The following is a 19,716-nucleotide window of genomic DNA, read 5'->3' as shown; positions in this document are numbered from 1 at the left end:
TGCCTCCAAGGCATTTATGCAATGCACATTTCTAAGATGGTATTTAAGTCACATAATAACAACTCTGTTGGCTAAAACTGCATCCATGTACCTGCTCCAAAGGAGAAGCTGATGGCAAGCTATTGATAGAATGAAGTGGAAGTGTACCTTACAGATCTTCATAATTGTGCAGTACATTTTCTTAGGAGTAATAGATTGAAAAGGACTACTGGGGTCTGCTCCAGGTTCTGAAGATGCAGAAGCCTGTTTCACTACAATATTTACCCCAGTGTTGAAGTTCCTGGACACACCAGTGTAGAAGCATCAGTTCCCAGATGCAAAAGTAATGGCCACATGAAGTACTAGTATGAGACAGTATTATGATGATTCTGTGTGGCTTCCTTCCTCTTCACAACAAGGTAAAAGAAGTTTCATGCATCACTGCTTCAGAACTTTATCACAATCGAGTGGGAAACACTTGGACGGCATATGAAGAACACATTGGAATGCCATGATTTTTGGATGGAAGTCATTGTACCTGTCCTGCTAGGTCAAGGGACTCCTACCAATGAACAGGGGTGTGTGTGTGTGAGGGGCAGGAGAAGAGTAGGATGAAGTATTAAACAGTGTTACAAAACTGCCACATACCAAAAAATTGTGGAGTAAGTCCTCAGTAAATTCACGTTCTGATGAAATAATTTCAGAGTATTTACACCTTACAATTTACAGAAGTTCTTAGCAGCAGCAAAATTAACATTGTGTAAACTTGAGCTATGTTCCAAATGTGTTAGTCTACACAAAATCTGTTTCTTGTTCTCACTCTGTCTAAATTAAATGTTGCCACTACACTTACACTTGGTAGTAAGAATACGTACAACGAGCAATTTCATTCACACGCATTCTCTTTAAACAGAAAACTAACACAGATTCTACTGAGCTGTGCAGGTCTTCAAGACACAACAAATGTAGTAATGTTACAACATGGTACATTTTACTTTCCTTGCTAGACTACCTACCTAAATGTGCACTGCAGCAAATGTCACCTCATTAAATACATTCTTCTCCTTCACCTACTCTTCACACAGGCACTTACCCAAGGAATATTTTTCCTCTGAATACCCAGCACTTCTACAGAACAAATGTTGCAAACACTAAAAGAGAATATCTTGCAGGACAATTGGCTTCAGACTTATGCTTGCAAGCATTTCAAAAACAGTGGCAAATTCTACACTTTGTTTTTTTCACAGTCTACAAGTTTTAAAGATCTGTGACACATTCTATATTAGAATTTCAGTTTTAAATGTCACCCTATATTTCACTGAGAGGAAAACCTCAGCTGGCCAGAAAATCCAAAATATGAACTTTATGTAAACTTCTAGCCAGCTACTAACATCTGCTAGTTGTGTAGAGCATAAGGTCTTTACTGCTCATACATGGATGATGCAGAGGTGTGTCTGTGGTAGGAATGCACCTCTGCTGTGAATCTGGAATTAACCACAGTGGCTCTTACTAGAGCAGGAATCACAGTGCAAAGATAACTTGGTAGCCTGTACCTGCAATGCCACAAAAAGGTAGCTAGATGCTTTCTAGACTTTCACATCTGGAGGCGTTGTACTCCACCATGTGAATTTGCCATATCATTTGATATTATTAACTCAGGGATCGCCATATCATGCTTACAAGAATGGGCTAGACATGCTCCAAAATTCAATGACTGAGGTTTTACCCTTTTGTTTTTAAAAGTTATATATTCGTTTAAGTAGTGCAGGTCACCATATAGATGTGTTAACACTGGTTTGTATTCAGCTTCCAACTCAGCTTTAACTGCCAATATTGTACACCATGTCACTGTCAGCTAGGCTGGGACTGAAGTATTTTGGAGCTTAGCCATGATTAGAAATTATTCCAATCATCAAAATGCTTAAAATCTTAGCCTTGTCCAATAACTTGAACACATAAGATATTTCATTCAAAATATTTTCATTCAATCTCGAATGGAAGATATAATTATTTTTAATAATACAAATGCACATGAACCAGGTGAGAGCTTAAGATGTCATCCTGCTGCTTTAGACTTACCTTTCCAAAGCTGGCAGCATTAACAGGTTGTGTGTCATTTTTCTCACAGAAATCCAAGTAATGCATGTAGAGAGCACTTCGAGGAATGCAAACACCTTCAGCGATCTCATAGTTCTCCTCCAGCCTTAAAAAGAAAATATCAAACAGAGAGAACTGCAAGTATGTTGGATGTCCTGTATGGTAAACAGTACACAAAGCCGCATCTTTTAAGACCAAACATTCTGACTTCCTCTTGTCTGCTAAATTTACTTTGTTCCTAAGTTGTTCCAATTCATTTCCATAAAACTTGCTTGCTTCGTTTGGTTCATACTTGCTATCAAAACTACAGGCTGTGAGTTCTCAGTGCATCCTGCAGTAAACAAATATATGCACAACTATGAAACAGTAAAATTTCCCTAAGGGAAATTTTCTCCTTCTTTACAGAACAGGTCACCTTTGGTTCATGACACTGTTTTCACTCCTGGCCAGCTGCAAAATTGCTTACCTTGAGGAAGCAGATGCAGCTAAAGCAAGTTATTGGCAAATACTCAAGAGTGTGCACAGAATCTTACTGTAAAATATTTTCTTGCTATTATTTGTAGATAAAGTGGGAAAAAAAAAAAGAATCCGTGATCTGAACACAATACTGAAAAAAACTCAGCGAGATAATATCCTCCTCAGCCTTTAAGAGGTTATTATTTATTTGCACATGCAAATATGAAACTACGAAATTTTATATTATGTGTCAAATATAAGAGTAGGCACATGTTTAATCTTTAAAATTTGAAACTGGTCTCATTATAAATGTATAGATTAAAGAAACATTCCTTTGAAATGAAATTTTTATTATTGCTTATCCAAAAATATTCAAGAGATATTTACATACACACTTAACTTTAAATCATAATTAATCTTGTCATCCATAGTGTCAGTCATACGCAAACGTGTGTTTTTGTGCTTGTCTGCCTTTCTGGGTAAGAGAAGAAGTTAGGTGCAACTTCCTCTTAAATGTATTAAAAAATTAATACATACTCTCAAAAAACTCCAATTTTACAGCAAATGATCCCCTATGATTTTGTAGCTGTAGAACACCTTCCAAATATCTAATTTCTCTCCTTCGTTGCCTTTTTCAGGACCTACCTACCTTCCATTTCAGTTATCGTGATCATTTGTGACTGCAAACTATTTTAATAAGATATCCGGCCAGATGAATGGACTCCGTTTGTATGGGAAACATCTATTCTTCCTTGGTTTCTACAGAAATATCATCATGGCATCTTTCCTCAAATTCATAGCGCTTTAACAAAACCTCCTTTCAAAACCTGGAGAGTTCGTTTGTATACTATAGCTGCTAATTGGAATGTCAGCTTCCGTGACCAAGACAGGACAGAAAGAAAAGCAGTTAATTATTTCTCTTCATATCTGATGAATTTTTCTCTTTTTCTCCTCTCTTTCACAGAGAGTCATTAGTCTGACACTGAACAATGCCCCATTATACCTGAACTTTTTTTTAATGATCAAAAACCCATCTTGCTCCACTTCTTTTATTTTCCTGTCTTTTATTTAACAACTTTATCATATTTTGAATCCAGCTTCATTCTACAGTATTGTAGGAAGATAATGAACGTAATCTTCTACCTAACAAATCATTTCCAGAAAGAATATATATATACATATATATATATATAAACACTTTGAATGTTGTAATAAAGCTACATGAAATCCAGTAGTTCACAATGAGACCTTTTGTGCCACTACAGTGTAGGAATAAAGACCCTAATACTTCCACAGGAATGACAATTTTATCTGTCCCTATTACTGCTTCCCTCTTTATACACTCATATAGTTTGAGATTAAATGAGATTATTCTACAGCAGAATCAGGTCTGTAGTTTTGTTCCAGATTTATTTATTTATATCAAGACCACAGAACAGCTGTGATGTTAACCACTGCTAATCACATAAAAGATTCCAGAACCGATTAATTTTGATGCAGTATAACAATTTTTGAGGAAGTAGTAACCTGCGGAGAACCCATTACCTCACGATGCTTTACCTTCCTCTTTTTTAATTTTTCCTATAATTGTTGCAGAAAATAGAATAGTTTTGCTGAATTTAGCTTCACAATACTGTTACGTACACTGTAAGCCACAAAACTGCATAGAATTAGGTTGACTGTACTTGGAATAACTCTGTGTTTGGAGAAGCAGACATACACACACACCAAAATTCAGTAAAATAGAGTTCCACACTTGTACTTCGGTCAACCAGTTTACCAATGAAATAATCATGAACATTTTAGAGCCAAGCCATAGCTTTACAGATGATAATGAACACAGGAATGTGGAATAAGCACAGGATACTAGATGTTGCTGTATTCATGCCTTAACCTTTAAATTCAAGCTTGCATAGTTTCCCCAATTATGATGTATTTGGCAGTAGTGCTACATTTACCAGGCCTTTCACTTCATTTTGTGTCATCAACAAAACAAAACAAAAGCATCATTCCTGTTTCCAGGAAAAGGATATTTAGCCAGGCTGACAGCCATCCAGACATGCTTCTTGGCTTCTTCAGCTATTCTTCCTCCTCCACATTTAAAATGCTCAACAAACTTCGCCTTTGAAGAGGCACAAGCATTAAGGATAGATACTCATGGGATTGATATTGTTTGCCCCTTTCAGCCAGATGCCAGAAAAGAAATAACTAATAGAGTTGATGGCAATGTGAACCATGTGACAAAATGTACTTATTTCCCTTATGTCTTGTTACACTTTCCTTACTGCTTTCTTCCTCTTCTTTTTCCTTGTGACTGGCATTTCCTCTGGTTCTGTTCTCTGACACTCCATAGCTTTCATTAGCTGTAAATGATAGAAGCATCTAACAGAAAAGCATGACCAGCTTTAACTTGGCAGACACCAGATGCTGCAGATGATTGTGAAGCTTCCATTTGCCAGAACAAGGGCAGTTTGATACTCTGTCCTGAAATCTGGTCAGTAATTTACGCCACCACTTCTACCTCTTGAATCTGGCCCAGAGATTCTTGTAAGAAGGTAGGATGCATGTTTGCCTAAGGCACATCCAGTTAAATTTTTTTGTCTTTCCTGACTGTGCAAATACTTGGTGTGAGGCCTGATCCTGCTTTCAGCTGGCATAGAGCTAGCTTTTTTCCAAGTAGCTGGCACTGTGCTTTGCTTTGGGTTTAGTATGAGAATAATGCTGATAACACAGTGATGTTTTAGTTGTTGCTAAGTAGTGCTTACCCTAAGTCAAGGACTTTTCAGTCTCCCAGGTTCTGCCAGTGAAGAGCTGCACAAGAAGCTGTGGGTGCACATAACCAGGACAGCTGATCTGAACTAACCAAACCATGGAATAACATACCCAGTACATAAACCAGGGGGAGTTGGCTGTGAGGTGCCGATCACTGCTCAGGGACAGTCTGGGCAATGGTCCGTGGGCAGTGAGCAATTGCATTGTGCCTCACTTGTTTTTTCTTGTTTTTTATTACTCTCTTTTTCATTACCACTACTATTACTATTATTATTATCACCTTACTTTTACTTTAGTCATTAACCTGTTCTAATCTCAACCCATGGGTCTCATCTTTTTCCAGCTCTCCTCCCCATCCCAATGGGAGCAGGAAGAGGAAAGAGCAGCTGTGTGATACTTAGTTGTTGGCTGAGGTTAAACCACAACACCTGAGCAGGCCAAACTGTCAAACACGTAAACCTAAACCTACAGGAAGCACTTTTGCAGTGCTATTTCAACAGTTTACTGACCCATGTGTTGCTAGGTGTTTCTGCTGTACAAATAACTGGATGATAATGTGTCTGATACACAAGAACAGTGAAAACTCCACATCGTCACACAAAGTAAGCTTACTACTCAGCAATTTGACCCTAAATTTTGAGCTTGTAATTTTGTTTAGAATATAAAGTCCTCCAGGAAATACAAATTCAAAGCTGCAGTACATATGTTGAAAAGCACATAGAAGCCATCAGAAAACTGTTTGATGGTATGGCTACTAAGCTGAGAATCTTTTTACCTACAGGCCTATTGACAAATTAGCCAATTGTATAACTCAGTTTGACAGCAGCTAAAGATTTTAAATGTTAAAACTTCTTTGCTTTCCATTCCCTTGTGGAATTTTGAGAAAATAAATGGAGGAAATTGCAGATATTCCAAAAGAGTCAAAGGGAAGAATGTTTGACCTACCTCAACACGTAAGAAACCTAGTGCAAAAGAGAGGTAGTAAGCCATTACACTAGCTAGAGAGAAGGGAAGAAGGTGTAAGCAGCCTTTTCAGAATCAAAATTTTAGGATTTTATTGCAAACACTGCTGAATGAGCATTAAGTGCGCACAATACATTCCAGCAGGGCTCAATATCCCAGGAGTTTAGGGATTTACTAACCTTTATGACTGAGGAGGCTTGAAAGTATTTGGCAAAAGACTGTTTACAGTATTTGCATGTTTTCTGTTGGGAACAGTATCATTGGCACGTTCTAATTAATGCTGGCTTCTTGGCTACAACATTGTTTGCTCCTGTGGAAAAGACTCTTAACTGACTTCACTGCAAAATAAACACTGTTCTGAATTTGGGCCTGGTAAGCCCTGCTTGCTCTTTTATTTTACCTAGATAATTCTTTATTCTTTATTATCCAGTTTAACTGTGTGGAAGTTGTGGGAGTGAGTAATGAAAAAAAAAATAAAATATCGTTATGACGTTTCACTGATTTTAATAATTTTCTCTCTGTAATCGCTCCTTTTCTTGAGTGTCTGTTCAAGGAAAGTCACTTCTCTTGAACTTCCAAAAAATGGGAATTTTGTGATACAAATAGGTGTAAAGAAACAATAGTTCCCAACGAAATGCCTTTATTTATGTTTGCTCATCTTATTACATAGATCCCATTTTGGTAAAATAGCTGGTAAAGGTGGGCTTCATCAGACACTGAAACAAATGTGAGTCTTGAAAAAACCTCTCAGTACTAGTTTTCTTTTTGTAATAAATATAACAATGATGGCAAACCACAAATCACCAGCTGGTAAGATGGCAAACAAATATGCCAAGTAGATCTTCTAAACTATATCAGAAGTTTCCTCTATTCAAACAAATCCCTTAAGAGTAGGACATTTGTTGAGAAATGCTGTACAGGATACTAATAGCATGTTAAACACTTACAGGGAAAGTTTCTTTAGAACTGTATAAGATGTCTAAGAGCTCTATTCTCCTCCTCTGGAAAATACATAAGAAACAACACTAACAGGTTTTCTTGATTTTTTTAAAAGGCATCTTACCATTGCAGTGTAGCTGGAGTCGAGTGAGGTTTTGATGCTCTATTATTTTCTTTTTCCTCATCTGTCAAGAAACAAAAAAAAATGCTATGTAATTTCAGTGGGAATTTCCCAGGCATTTGTGAACTGATAAGTAATTTTTAAAAAAAGTTATTTATGAATGGTAAGGAATTCATTTTAAAAAATTAAAATAATTAAAAAATATTTTTAAAATGTTCTCAAGTATTAAAGCTCTCTCAAAATATCGGCTAAATTGTGGAAATGTAAATAATGATGTTCTCTAAACTACCATCTGTAGATATTGCTTGAGGCAATAAACCTTGCAAACATCACTGATAGCAGGAGCAGAGTGGTGCCTAGGAAGAATGACACCGAAAAGCATAAATTTATATGGAGCAAAAGCAACTCTTAGATCTCTATCAGCATGTGAGGACATATAAACACTTTGACCTGCTTTAAGGGAACTGTTGTTTTACCTAATTTTTATGTTAGATAAGGCATTTAAACTAATGGGGTTCATCCACTGTTTAATCCTAACATATGATATGTACTAGCTGTTTATATATTTACAAAGATTGATTCTGAATAAGAAGTGTATGTTCTGTAATATACTTTATTCCTTTTCAGATAATTTATCTGATAGTATTCCTCATTAACTGCTTTCAAGGCAACTCTGATTTTCTGACTTTACAAAAATTTAAATAAAAGATGAACAAAGAAAAAGATAATTAAAATAAAACTTCAAATACTGGATTCTTCCTAGTTTGTGTTAGTTCTTTTGAAACTATTTAAAAGTATGTATAGAATAATTCCTATTAAATTGTGTTTTGTGAAACACATAAAACATTCCTAGGCGAAAGCTGGAATAAAGCACAATCAGCAGCTACAGAAGGATATTCTTTGGGAAACACTGTTGTATTAAACACAGTTTGATATTTTCACAACTTTGTCCCTGATGAAAGCTTTCAGCATAGAAGACTTTGATACCTAAACAACGAGACAAATCACTATGCCTGTACACCACGCTGCAAGTTTAATTTCTTCATGCAATCAACTTTTTGAAGTTATTTAAGCGGGCCTTCAGGATGCTGAATCTTAAGAGAGTCGATCTTACGAGCGACCTCCTCCGAACATGAGACCCTGTCGGGAGGCCTTTTGTGCTGTTCCGTGAACCCAGGCACATTTGTAACACCCCACTTTGGAACGCCCTGTCTCCAGCCTCCGCGCCACAGCATTTCTCCCATTACACACAGGGAAGCTGTGCTAACCGAGCATCCTTTATCCCACTCGGCCGCTCCCCTGAGTGTCAGGAAATCCCATTTTGCAGCTCCCGCGGACCCCCAGCGCAGCCCCCCTTCTGCATCTGCATGACAATGGGCCCCTAATTATTGGGTTGCACACTCCCTCCCTGCCTTTCAGGGACCGCTTTTATTCAGCGCACAGGCCCAACATACACATCTCAAATCACTTTTAAATTGTGTTTTTCATTTGTTTTTCCCAAACAAACGGTCGGCGTGCAACAAACTCCCGGCACACGGGGCCTGAATGCCGAGCGGCCGCGGCTGCCGCTCCTCACGCTCAGGGACCTGTTACCGGGTGGCTTTCACCTGTGCTAACCAGACCGAATTCCCCCCTGGATACGTGACACTCCCTCAGACATTAAATCGATATCTAAATTACACAATACTAGGGTCTCCACACCCCTTCCATCCCTCCCCCAGCTGTTTTTTGCTGTCATTGAGAGCGAGCACTCTTGAGCAGGGACTTTACCTGCCCTCAGACACACTTCAAGCCAGCCTTACTCAGCTCCTCCCATGTAAGGATTTGTTTTAATAACACAAACTAACAATTAGATAATAAGCTGCGATTTATATCTCCCTCCTCAGGTATGTTTGCTTCCTGGAGATCCTTCTTCAAGACTCTCTAACATCCTCCATGAACTGTCTCTCAGTACAAAGCAGGAGAATGATGGACTTCGAATTTACTCAAAAAAGATATTTAAGCATCATTTCCCATAAACTATTTCCCATTGAAAAGTGGATTTTCAACAAAACTAAATTTTTCACAGGTTTAGTTCTTGTCTCCCCCCAAACCAATTCTCTGTACAAGAACAGAGAGCTACTTTGCTTTTTGCCAGTGGACCAACTGTCAGCCAATATATTTCTCATTTTCACCAAGTGTTGTCTAAAGTATTTATTTTCTGAAAACTTTCTCTTTTCTATTAGATGGAAAGAATTGTGCATGGTATAGGAATAGAGGGGATCTAGAAATACAAACTTTCAGCATTACACATAAAAGCACCTTATTCTATCTTGCACATTTTAACTATATAATCTTATCAGATAATTGACTAGCAGAAAATAATAAATATCCCTATTCTTTATATTTTGATTGGTAGAAGCACTTGATGGCTTCCATACTGAGCAAGGAATGTTTCCTGTAACTCTTGACTCAAGTTTGATCCCAGAACTCTTTGCACAACATGGAAAAGGAAAGGGAAAATACCACTTCTTACTTTTTGGCCTGTTCATTTATCAGTCCCCATCAGACCAGCGCTGTAGATTAAAATGAACTCATACCTTTTAAAATCCAATACTCTTAAAATCCAAATGAGTAAGACTCAGCACAGAAGGGGCCTTCAAAGATATTAAAACCAAGGATCATCATAGAAAATCAATATTTGTTGGCTCCCAGAGATATCAACAAATCTTTTTCTTCCCAAACTCCATGTAAGTTTCTTTGATAACAGCTCCATCTTTCTATTTTCAAAATTCTGTTTCAAAGCCACCAGAGTTCTCTTTGTATCTTTGTGGCTTTCCCTGAGCTCTGAGTGGCATCCTCTAACTTCAGTGGCCTGATTTTAGGTACAGCTTGAGGGACTTCTTGCTTCTTGGGGCAAGACATGGAGACAATAGGAGCTATGCTCAGCACCCCTTTGAGCATCCTGCCTTAAACACTGTGTGTGGAACAACCGAAAGTGAAGCCCCTGCATTAGCACACCTTTTTCTGAAGGGTTTATGTTAGTCTGTTTGTCATAACTTAAATGGAGTTAAGTTCTTCTTTCCACTGTGGAGGTAGTTGAAGGACTCTCTACTTTCCGGTGCTGCTTGCATGCATCTCAAAAGCAGCTAACATGCTATTAGTAGCTTTATATGGATAAAATAATTTGTTTGGTTAGCTCTACACTTTTCAGAGGAATAGCCTCCTCCTCTGTAGCTCTTGCAGGCCACATTCTGACTATTCTCAAAAGCAATTTGGCCTTAGCTAGAATTTAATTACAGTAAGAAGCTATCTTGTCTCTTTCTTACATGTAGCTATAAATGAGATTCAGGCTCAGCAGCATGCATTCTGTGCTTTTAAAACAGTGGAATTTTTTAAAACCCTCTGAGAAACATAGGAGCAGAGTTCTCACTGAGCAGGTATGACTGAAAAAGAAAGAATTTTCCCCAAGGAAAATTTCAATGAAAACAAGTAGCTCTTTTTTAAACAGTTTTTTTTTAGCAGAAGAGTAAGAAGTTTAGCTCAAATAAGAAAAGAAGCTGCTGGATAAGTCCGTTTCAGCAAGTGAGATCATGGATTTTGAACACTGCTTTTGAAGTACAAAAACTAGTGTGAATATTTTCTTTTATCTCATATGAACTCTCTACACATTCACGTTTCTAACTAAGCAAGAAAATTTGGATAAGCAATCCTTCCACTTCACGAAGTAGTACCATGACTTCTTTCCAATGGAACTGAAATTGAAACTTTCATAAGCCTTTATTTGTATTTTTCCAGATCCCTATTTCAATTTGGCTAATCTGGCTCAATGCACAGTACACAGAAAATAATGTGAGGGTGTTTTTCTTTTAATTATTGAATGCAAGGTTGTACCATTCCCTTTTCCTTGAGTCTTTTGACTAACATGTAGAGTGTGGAAGTGGTAGGAGGGAAAGTGTTTAAAAAACTGGAAAGTGAAATAAAATTTACTGGTAATTTTTATATTAGAATATAAAAGGTTTTTTGGAAGAGGTCATGGGAATCCTCAGCTGTGAGTCATTGCTTGCTTTCACAATTTAATGCAGGTTTAAGAGGCCTGGAGGTATCTGGATGAGAATAGAAGATTGCAAAGGGCCCCTGTGGCCTGAAGTATGGCTCTGTAGCATACTTCATCAGTAGAAAAGGACACCAGCAAAACTATTACTCCTGTCCTAAACCCCTATGAACTCTAAAATCATCCAGGGAAAAACAGTCACAAGAGCAAGCGTGATGTTCAGTAAGAACATTATCAGTTCACAGCACAAGTTCTTATAATCTTCAGTGGATACAAGGCCAAAAAAATCCCAACCAAACACCAAACCCACATTTTTTTCTGGTAGAATCCAGCCAACCACTATCTGATGTATTTAGAGACAAAAAACTAGTCAAGGGAAGGATGGATGATGCCTTCTTTTGGTTCCAGATGAAAATTGGAGCTACACTGACAACAGCAATTTGATCACCATTCTGAAGAATTCGAATAGAGTTATGTAGGTTTTCTCAAAACATTTTGCCTCCTGCTGTTTGCAAGTGTATGAGAGAGGCTAGACAAAAAGTGTCATAGTAGTTTGGAAATTTCTTGGTTGGTGTGTGGGCATTGTTAGAGAAATGTTGGAAAGAACTCCAGGGCTGGAAAGGAGTACACAGTTCAATGATTTCTAAGGTGAAACTTCTAGTTTGTTCTGGATTTCACAGATTATTGGTCTTGCTGATAGACAGGTGGCTTATTTTGCTTTCCTACTCCCTCCTCTTCACCTTCTTCTCTCTCTTACCTCCCCCTCAAAACAAGGATGACTTTTCAGGTGGATTAATTCTCTTATCTGCACTGCAGAAATGCTGGTCATCAGTGCAAAGGAAGCATCTGGTAGAACTGACTATTAAGAAGGAAGCCAGATAAAATCGACTCTCACTCTCATTTGGGTTTCCATAATATACTGTGACAATAATGTCTTCTGCACATGAACAGTGGGACAAATTCATTTCTGTATTTGTTCCATCAGTTCTAAATTCACCTCCTTTCATTAGCATTGCCTGCCCCTCAATTCCAGTCCCAGAAAACAGAAGGAACCACTATCTTATCTTCTCAATGCCACTGTCTGAAATATGGGCTCTTGCTAACCCAGGCAGGTCCAAGGTAGGTGGAAGTTTCTCATGTTCCCATTTAAAGCACATATAACAAACTACTGCAAGTTTGGCCACAACCTATTTAAGGCAACAAATCTAGAACAAAACATAGAAAGAGACCTGTAATAGTGAAATTATAATTTTGCTATTAATGTAGCTAACGGTGCTAAATAATTTCCTTGACAATACTGTCTTGAACTGTGAGTCTAAGGAAAGTTCACTAAAGTCAATAGAGCTGAGTCCTGAATTCTGGCCCTATTAAGAGTCTGAAGTCACATCTCATTCATTACAGAATTCTTTCCTCACTTTCTCAGTAGAATCAGAGTGAAATCAAATTCATATCTCTCACAGGTTCTCATAAAATGCAAATTAACAAGCTGATGTTTGTACATTCACTACAATTTTTAAAGATAAATTAATTTCTAATCCCTTACTTTTTAAAAACAGAAGAACCCAAACCTCTCCTAGTTTTATTGTCTGTCTTTAAGGATCCTTGCCCATTTGGGAGTCATAAATAAATACTATGTTTCTACTAACACCACCCTTCTCCTTCAGAAGAGATACTGCCTCCAAAGATATCTCCAGACAAATAAGAGTAAGGCCCAACTACAGCAAATGTCGTGTTCCATTACAACATTGTGCTGTAAGGCATATAATTTTACCCTGATATCAAAATAAAGTAATTATCTTAAAATATAAAAAATGTAAATGGGACATTAAGCAACTAAGAAGTTATTTAAAATATACTTTCTAAACTTCTATTTAGGAAACGTGAGCTACTGAATTAAATAATTCAGTCTGCATCCATGTCTTATAACATGAACAAATATATGAAATCCTGAGAGGAAAACTAACATGAAGAGTATTTTGCTTTAGGCAAATTAATCAGAATAGAAATTGCATAAACAGGGAAAACTAATGGTAAGATAGAATTGTCTTGCAATTTTAAAAAGAAATTATTTGGTTAATTTAAACTATTTTGAAGTCTTTTTGATTACCTGCTGCTGTTAAAAATCAAGATCTGAAATTATGGTAATTAGAAAAAATAAGAAAAAATAGCTATTTTAAAATCAGCTAGATTGATAATTGTTTCCTCTCTGTGACTGAAAAGGAATCAGTATCACAGTTTAGTATATGATGTTTTAATGCTATGATTGTTTAATTCTTAAAGGAAAGATTTCCTATGTATGCTTTGATATAGTAGAATTGACAAGCAGCACAGTTTTTACTGTATTTCAGCCATGTGGTGTTCACCAGCGAAAAGCAAAACAGGTGGTTTTACTCATAAGCTGATACTAACAGCACATTTTAGAGATCATCCAACCTTTATTCAGTGACATACAAATTCTTCTAGCTGTTTTAAGTAATAGATATATTATTTCCTTTTTTTAAAAAATGCAAATATTAAAAAAAAAAAATAAAACTATTGGATATGTCAAGTGAGTTGACTTTTCAAACTATGCAGTACTAAAAACATCACCAAGATGTAGCAACTTATATAGCAGGAAATAAGCACTTGGACATGTTCACACTCATTTTAAGCAAATGACAAGTTACTTACTTTCATCGTTTGAAACATTCCCCAGAGAGGTGTGACTGGAGTAACGTTTGTTTTCACTTTCATTGAGACATCTTTCAATCCAACTCTCTGCAAAAAAACCAAAGGTGATCTTTTTTTGTGTGTTTTTCTTTGCATAAAAAATAAACTGGCAACAGATAAACCTAAATAAAGTACTGGTTTTCAACAGATGGTGTTCTGTAACATTTCTGTAAAAACATACTCAGTCTGACATTATTTAGCAAGAAAATCCTTTCTTGCTTTCAAACTTAGCTGTTCCTTTTCAATTTCATTTTTTGTTTGTTTTTAAACTACAGAGGCTGAAACACTTCTGTGTACAAAACAAAGGTTCTCAGGATATTCTCTCCCCTCCCCATGATATGATGCATTAAAAAAAAATAAAAATCAATTGAAACGCAGAAACTACAATAATTTCCAAGTCTTAGCCTGGCAAAGATGTGTATCCTCAAGTATTTCTACTGGTTTTGAAAACAAATCTTAACGCGTGTAATCAATCATCCATGTGATTTCTGGTTACAGTGAGGATCAAACTGTGTTCTTTGAAGTCCAGTCCTACGACCCAACTCACACCGATGGAGTCCCAGGCCCTACCAAGATCTTTTCCTCACTGGTAAAAGTCCAACACAGCAAGTCAGCAGCCACTGAGCTGCCCAAACCTCTGTCAATCCACAGTGCAAATTCAACCACTTCTGTCCTCCCTCTGTTCCCACTTTCAGTTTATTTCCATCAGTCAGATGAGTTACCCACAGCATTACATTGATTTGACTCTGCTGTTCTTTCTGGAAGCTATAACTTACATCCCCTGATGACTTTAGAGGATGCACCAGACTCAGCAGAATTTACAGATCTTCAGGGCAAAAGTTACACCTTCTTATGTGTTTCCTTGGACAAAGTATGAAATATGAGTCCTTGAGTTTGTCTGGAATCCCTGGGTGTTGCTACAATAAACTGACTTCCCTCAGAAGGCTATTTTTCAAGGGCGTGAACATGGTCAGAAATGAGCTTATGCTCATAGAGCTCCCTGCAGACAAAGCACAAAAAAGAAGGGATAGGTGAGAAGGCAGCAAGGGAACACCACAAGTTACAACAGGAAACAACCCCGCTGAGTGAAGAGATGCACAAGAAATAAGGGGAAACAGACCTCGCTGTCAGCAAACTGCCAGAGCCAGAAACACCTTCAAAGACATGGAAATGGCTTCGGATTCCATTCCATGAGCCCCCCACTCCAGACACATCAGGATACCTGCACAGCGCAGGCAGCAATCTACCAGCCAGCAAAGCCCATCACAGCAGCAGACTTGAAGGGAAAGCAGGAACCCAGTGTCTTGGGAAAGCTGCCCATCTGGTTTGTAGAAGTTGGTATGACTTCATTTCGGCACTGGATGCCAATAAACAGATAGACGATTAGTCATGACCAAATACATCCTACAGAAAAAATGCTTTTTAAACCCAGGCAGTTGCACAAATTTGTACGTATTGCTCTTTACACACACTCTCCAGTGACCCAGAGACAACCAAAAGGGACGATTGCACCTGTGCAGGACATCAGAAAGCATCTGCTGAGAACTCTTCAAGGTTGACTTCCAGGCCCTGCCACAAGACTTCAGGTGCTGTTACTTTGTGAACTTCTGGTTTTCAGGCAGTGTTGTGGCACCTCCAGACTATTCCCTTCCCTCTGCCTCTTTGCCGAGGTATTCACAGGGGGAACATGCTGTGGTTCTGCCTTCATCAGTACAAGCATGTCCCTGTGTGCATCTTATTCATTCACCATCAAACTGCCTTGTGCCTAAGGTCCCTCACAACTACACTGCCTCTTCCCTACAGCCTGCTCCTTTGAGGCACTTCCCTGAAAATAAGCAAAAATAATACGTGTTGTCAATAGATTTTTTAAAGGGTATTTCTCCTCCCGTCAAATTCAACACAGCTTTGTATAAAAATCACTTTAATGTTGCCGACACCACAATGTAAAACTTGCCAGTGATGCCTGGGCCGTCTGATCAGCCTCTGACCTGTTATTAACCCACAAGCCTGTGGTGACTCATCTTCGAGGCTTTCCCTGCTCATGTTGCTCAGCTCCCTCGGGTGGGGGTGTATCACCTCCTTGTCTGAGGGCCAACACAACGATACGGCTGCTTTGTGTCAGATTTCTTTTACTGCCCCAAAATGGAGCAAACAGTATCTCTCCTGTCCCATTTTAGTACCCTGGACTGGAGGGCAGGAGCGTGGATCCTCCCAGATCCCTGCAAGGTGGAGAGAAACCTGCTGCCGAGGGCAACATCAGAGAGAGGTGCAAGAAGCCTTGAGAAAGATTACCCTTCCTCCTCCTCCTCCTCCTTTCAGCACACAGCCACGGCTGTATGTAATTCCCTTGGCTCTGAGCCCAGCTGCAGGGAGTAAAAGCAAAGGCAGCTGCCATTAGCACCAAGGAGAGACCGATGCCCAGCTCTGCCCTTTCTTTTCCTCCCGGCACCGAGAGCTGGGAAGCTGGGACGCATCCTCTTCCCTCGGCAGCAGGGAACTGGCAGCAGCCATTTTTAGTCACATTCCCTGTCTAAGTAGTAGGGGAAAAAAAACTTTTTAAGTGTCACTTGATAACAATTCTCGCCATCCTGCACTTACTGTCTCTGATAATTGCACACATCCACCTTTTCCGTTGGCAAAGAACACAGTTTACACTGATGGATACAGTCTGGAGTAGGGCACATTTACTGTTTAAGTATGTGCTGCAACTCTTTTGGTCCTGAATCACCCCGGCTGAGCTTGCTGCAGCCTGAGTCTGGCTTTCTCTTTGTGGCCTTGCATTTAAATAGCTGACAGAAATTCTTCAAGTCTGAAAAGATACATGACCTGTCTAGCACCAAAGAAAGAAGAAAACTAACTCTTTGAGCAAAAATGTCAGGGAGTTTATGGCAAATTTGTCAAATTATGTGGCAGATGACAAAACGTGACAACACCAACTAACCATTTAAAGGTTATATTATCTCATAAACCAAATTATTTAAGTATTAATAAATAAATACATGTTCTAATAAATATCTTCATTTTATAAGTAGAAATTTTTTACTGTTTGTGTAATGAAAAGCATTTTTACAGGGTTTTAAACTCCCCATATTATTAACAATGTCTTCAGGTATTAAAAGAAAATAAAAATACAGCCACAGTTTTGCTAAAATTTTAAATATTCCCTTCAGCAGCCTGCAAATTGCAGATATGATAGCATCTGCCTAAAATAAAACCAAGTAAGAAAAAAGAAAAGAAAAAAAAATAGGAGAAAGAGGCAGAGCAAACAAAATCTAAAGTCAAAACTAAATCTAACTTTTAGAAGCTCTGTAAGAGTTAATAGCATTAGATCCTGCTCCAGCATAACAAACACGCTGGGTAAAGCCCTCTGTATGTCAAATTCTCTTTTCCTCACGACACGTGGATGTACAACTGGGCCACACTGGGGCCTGTCCCAGGCAGTCTGGCTGCAGAGCTGCAGGAAAAGACCCATAGTAAACCCCTGGCGTCACTAGGCTCAGGGTCCATCACTTGCTCCCAAGGCTAACACCAATCATATTACTCCACTGTTCTAAACACACATTGAGTCACGTGGTATGGAAGCTTTAAAGTGATTAAAGCCTGAATTATTGCACTTGGACCTTATAAACTTCTCACAGACAGGTTTTCACATCAGAAACAGTCACAGAGTAATGGAGAGTTCAGGCATCGACGGAGCAGAAGTGCGTATCAGGCTTCACAAAGTGGTGAATCATTAACATAACACGAGAAACTCAAAATTTCTAGTGGGAGATGCTTGCGAGAGCAAAAGAAAATATATCCCGTCTAATACAGGCTGTATTTTCACTCACTGCATTTTCAGTGTATCAAGCATTAAGGCATTTCCTCTCTCTGTTCTCAGGGACTCCTTCCCATCCTAAGCCCCAGCATATCGTACCCTCAGTTGTACTGGGACGGTGGTTGGAGCAAGGGTCAACACTAGTCAAAAAAAATCAAGGCAAAGTAAATATGTTTATTAATACCTAGTAGTAAAATGTAGTATAGTCACATGCTGATAATTCTGGACTGTGATACAGTATGGAAACTATCACAATCCTATTAGCAAAGAAAGCAAATACTGTTTTTAATGGCGTTTTGAAGCTGCATCTTTAAATATAAGGTCAACTATTTAATTTCCCAAAGATCAAGAGTGAATTATAGTAAAACACACAACTATGCTCCTCAGCCTTCAAACTTTAGCTATATAATTTTGTGCACTACTGAATACAAACACATTGTGTCTTCTGCAGGATTCCTACGTGAGGGAAAGGATATGGTTATTCAAATTACAATAATTTTTCCAGTGTCAATTTTCTGGCAGAATAACTTACTGTGACACAAAAAAAATAACAAATTGTTCCCAATAAAATGCTGAAAAATGGATTAAAAAAGAAGTATGGAACTACTTCTGGCCCTCATTTTGACTTTCCTCTTTTTGATCCTTATCTTGCTAAGACTGACATATCCACTGAGCCTCAAGCACAAGAGTATTCCACCTCCATTAAATGTGCCCACCACACTTTTAACAACAGAAGTTTAAACTGAACTTGTTTTCAAAAGCAGGCAGAACAGAGGCCTGTGTAGCTTTGCCCTGTCCCTACCAAGGCTCTTCTCTTCACACCAACAAGCATATTTTTATTTGTATGGTGTTTCAAACATTGAGCTGGCAAGACACACCCAGTATTCCCCAAAACAGATGGAAACACACAAGAGCTGCTCAGTGGCAGGAGCTTACATGAACTTTCAGAAATGAGAAGCACAAATGTTTATCAAATATAACTTTGACAGGTTATTTTGACATGCTAACTTCTTCAGAAGGAAGGGTTTGCTCCTAGAAGACACCTTTGAAAGGCTTCTCCCTACAGAGCCTCAGTTGAGTGAGAGAAATACAGCAGAGGTGCCTGTGTAATGCCAGTACATTAAATGAGATAATTACTCCCTCGTTTGTAGTGGTTATTGGCTTAGCATATTTGCAGCCCAGAACAGAAAGCACCCATTGCTCCCTCATGTGCGTCGCCATAGCAGGAGCAGTGCAAGAGCCACTCAGGCTCTGTGGAGGAGAAGAGGAGGTGGGCCTGATTGCAGTTGGCAGTGGCTTCTGCTTCTCCTGTCCTGCCAAGGGGGCTAAGCGTTGCTCAGTAATAGCACAACCTGTAAGCAGAATCTCCTCTGGCCTTTGTGAGGCACTGTGTCCTGCTTAGCACCCAAATAGGATGCCAAAACCTACTGGAGGGGCTGTGCCGCATCGCTGGTAGGCAAGTGTACCCAGAGCCACTGGCTGCAGCCCCGAGGGCATGTGTGTGCACCCTGAAAGGAGATTAAGAGGTTTTACAGGCAGAATGAGACTCTGTGGTCTCCTAATCTGAGCTGCATTTTGCTCACCTCATTCCCTACAGTGGTGTAAGCAGTACTGGTTTTCTCCAGTTACGCCATATCCTCTGATCTGGATGTGGTCGTATCACTGGCATAACTGTGAATTGCTATTTTTTCTGAAATTGTATGAGAATTCCCATGTCCTAGAGAGATAGTCAAGGCTTTTTGTAATCACAGTATCAGTTTGCACAATCATTTGTTTCACCACAGCCCTAGCAATGGCATGAAAATCCCTCTCAGATGCCTTCAGCTCTAA

At 38.8% G+C, this 19,716-nt stretch overlaps 1 protein-coding gene across 3 annotated transcripts in view; it reads right to left on the bottom strand.

The window, feature by feature from the left end:
- The window catches only part of RFX4 (regulatory factor X4), a 91,379-nt gene that overhangs the window by 57,302 nt on the left and 14,361 nt on the right, over window positions 1–19,716 (bottom strand). For 2 of the 3 annotated variants that reach the window (XM_027668107.1, XM_027668114.1), the window contains exons 2-4: window positions 14,031–14,117; window positions 7,331–7,391; window positions 2,059–2,182 (exon numbers count right to left, since the gene is read on the bottom strand). In XM_027668107.1, coding sequence (XP_027523908.1) covers window positions 2,059–2,182; window positions 7,331–7,391; window positions 14,031–14,117 — 272 coding nt within the window. Of the gene's footprint in view, window positions 1–2,058; window positions 2,183–3,181; window positions 3,273–7,330; window positions 7,392–14,030; window positions 14,118–19,716 lie in introns of those variants that run through there. The other variant, XM_027668124.1, reaches the window with a different exon arrangement.

The sequence above is a fragment of the Corapipo altera genome, unplaced genomic scaffold, assembly GCF_003945725.1.
Source record: "Corapipo altera isolate COAL_440 unplaced genomic scaffold, ASM394572v1 1, whole genome shotgun sequence".
NCBI classification, from domain to species: Eukaryota; Metazoa; Chordata; class Aves; order Passeriformes; family Pipridae; genus Corapipo; species Corapipo altera.
Note: the sequence above shows the minus strand (reverse complement) of the source record. Positions and strands in the feature narration are given on the sequence as shown.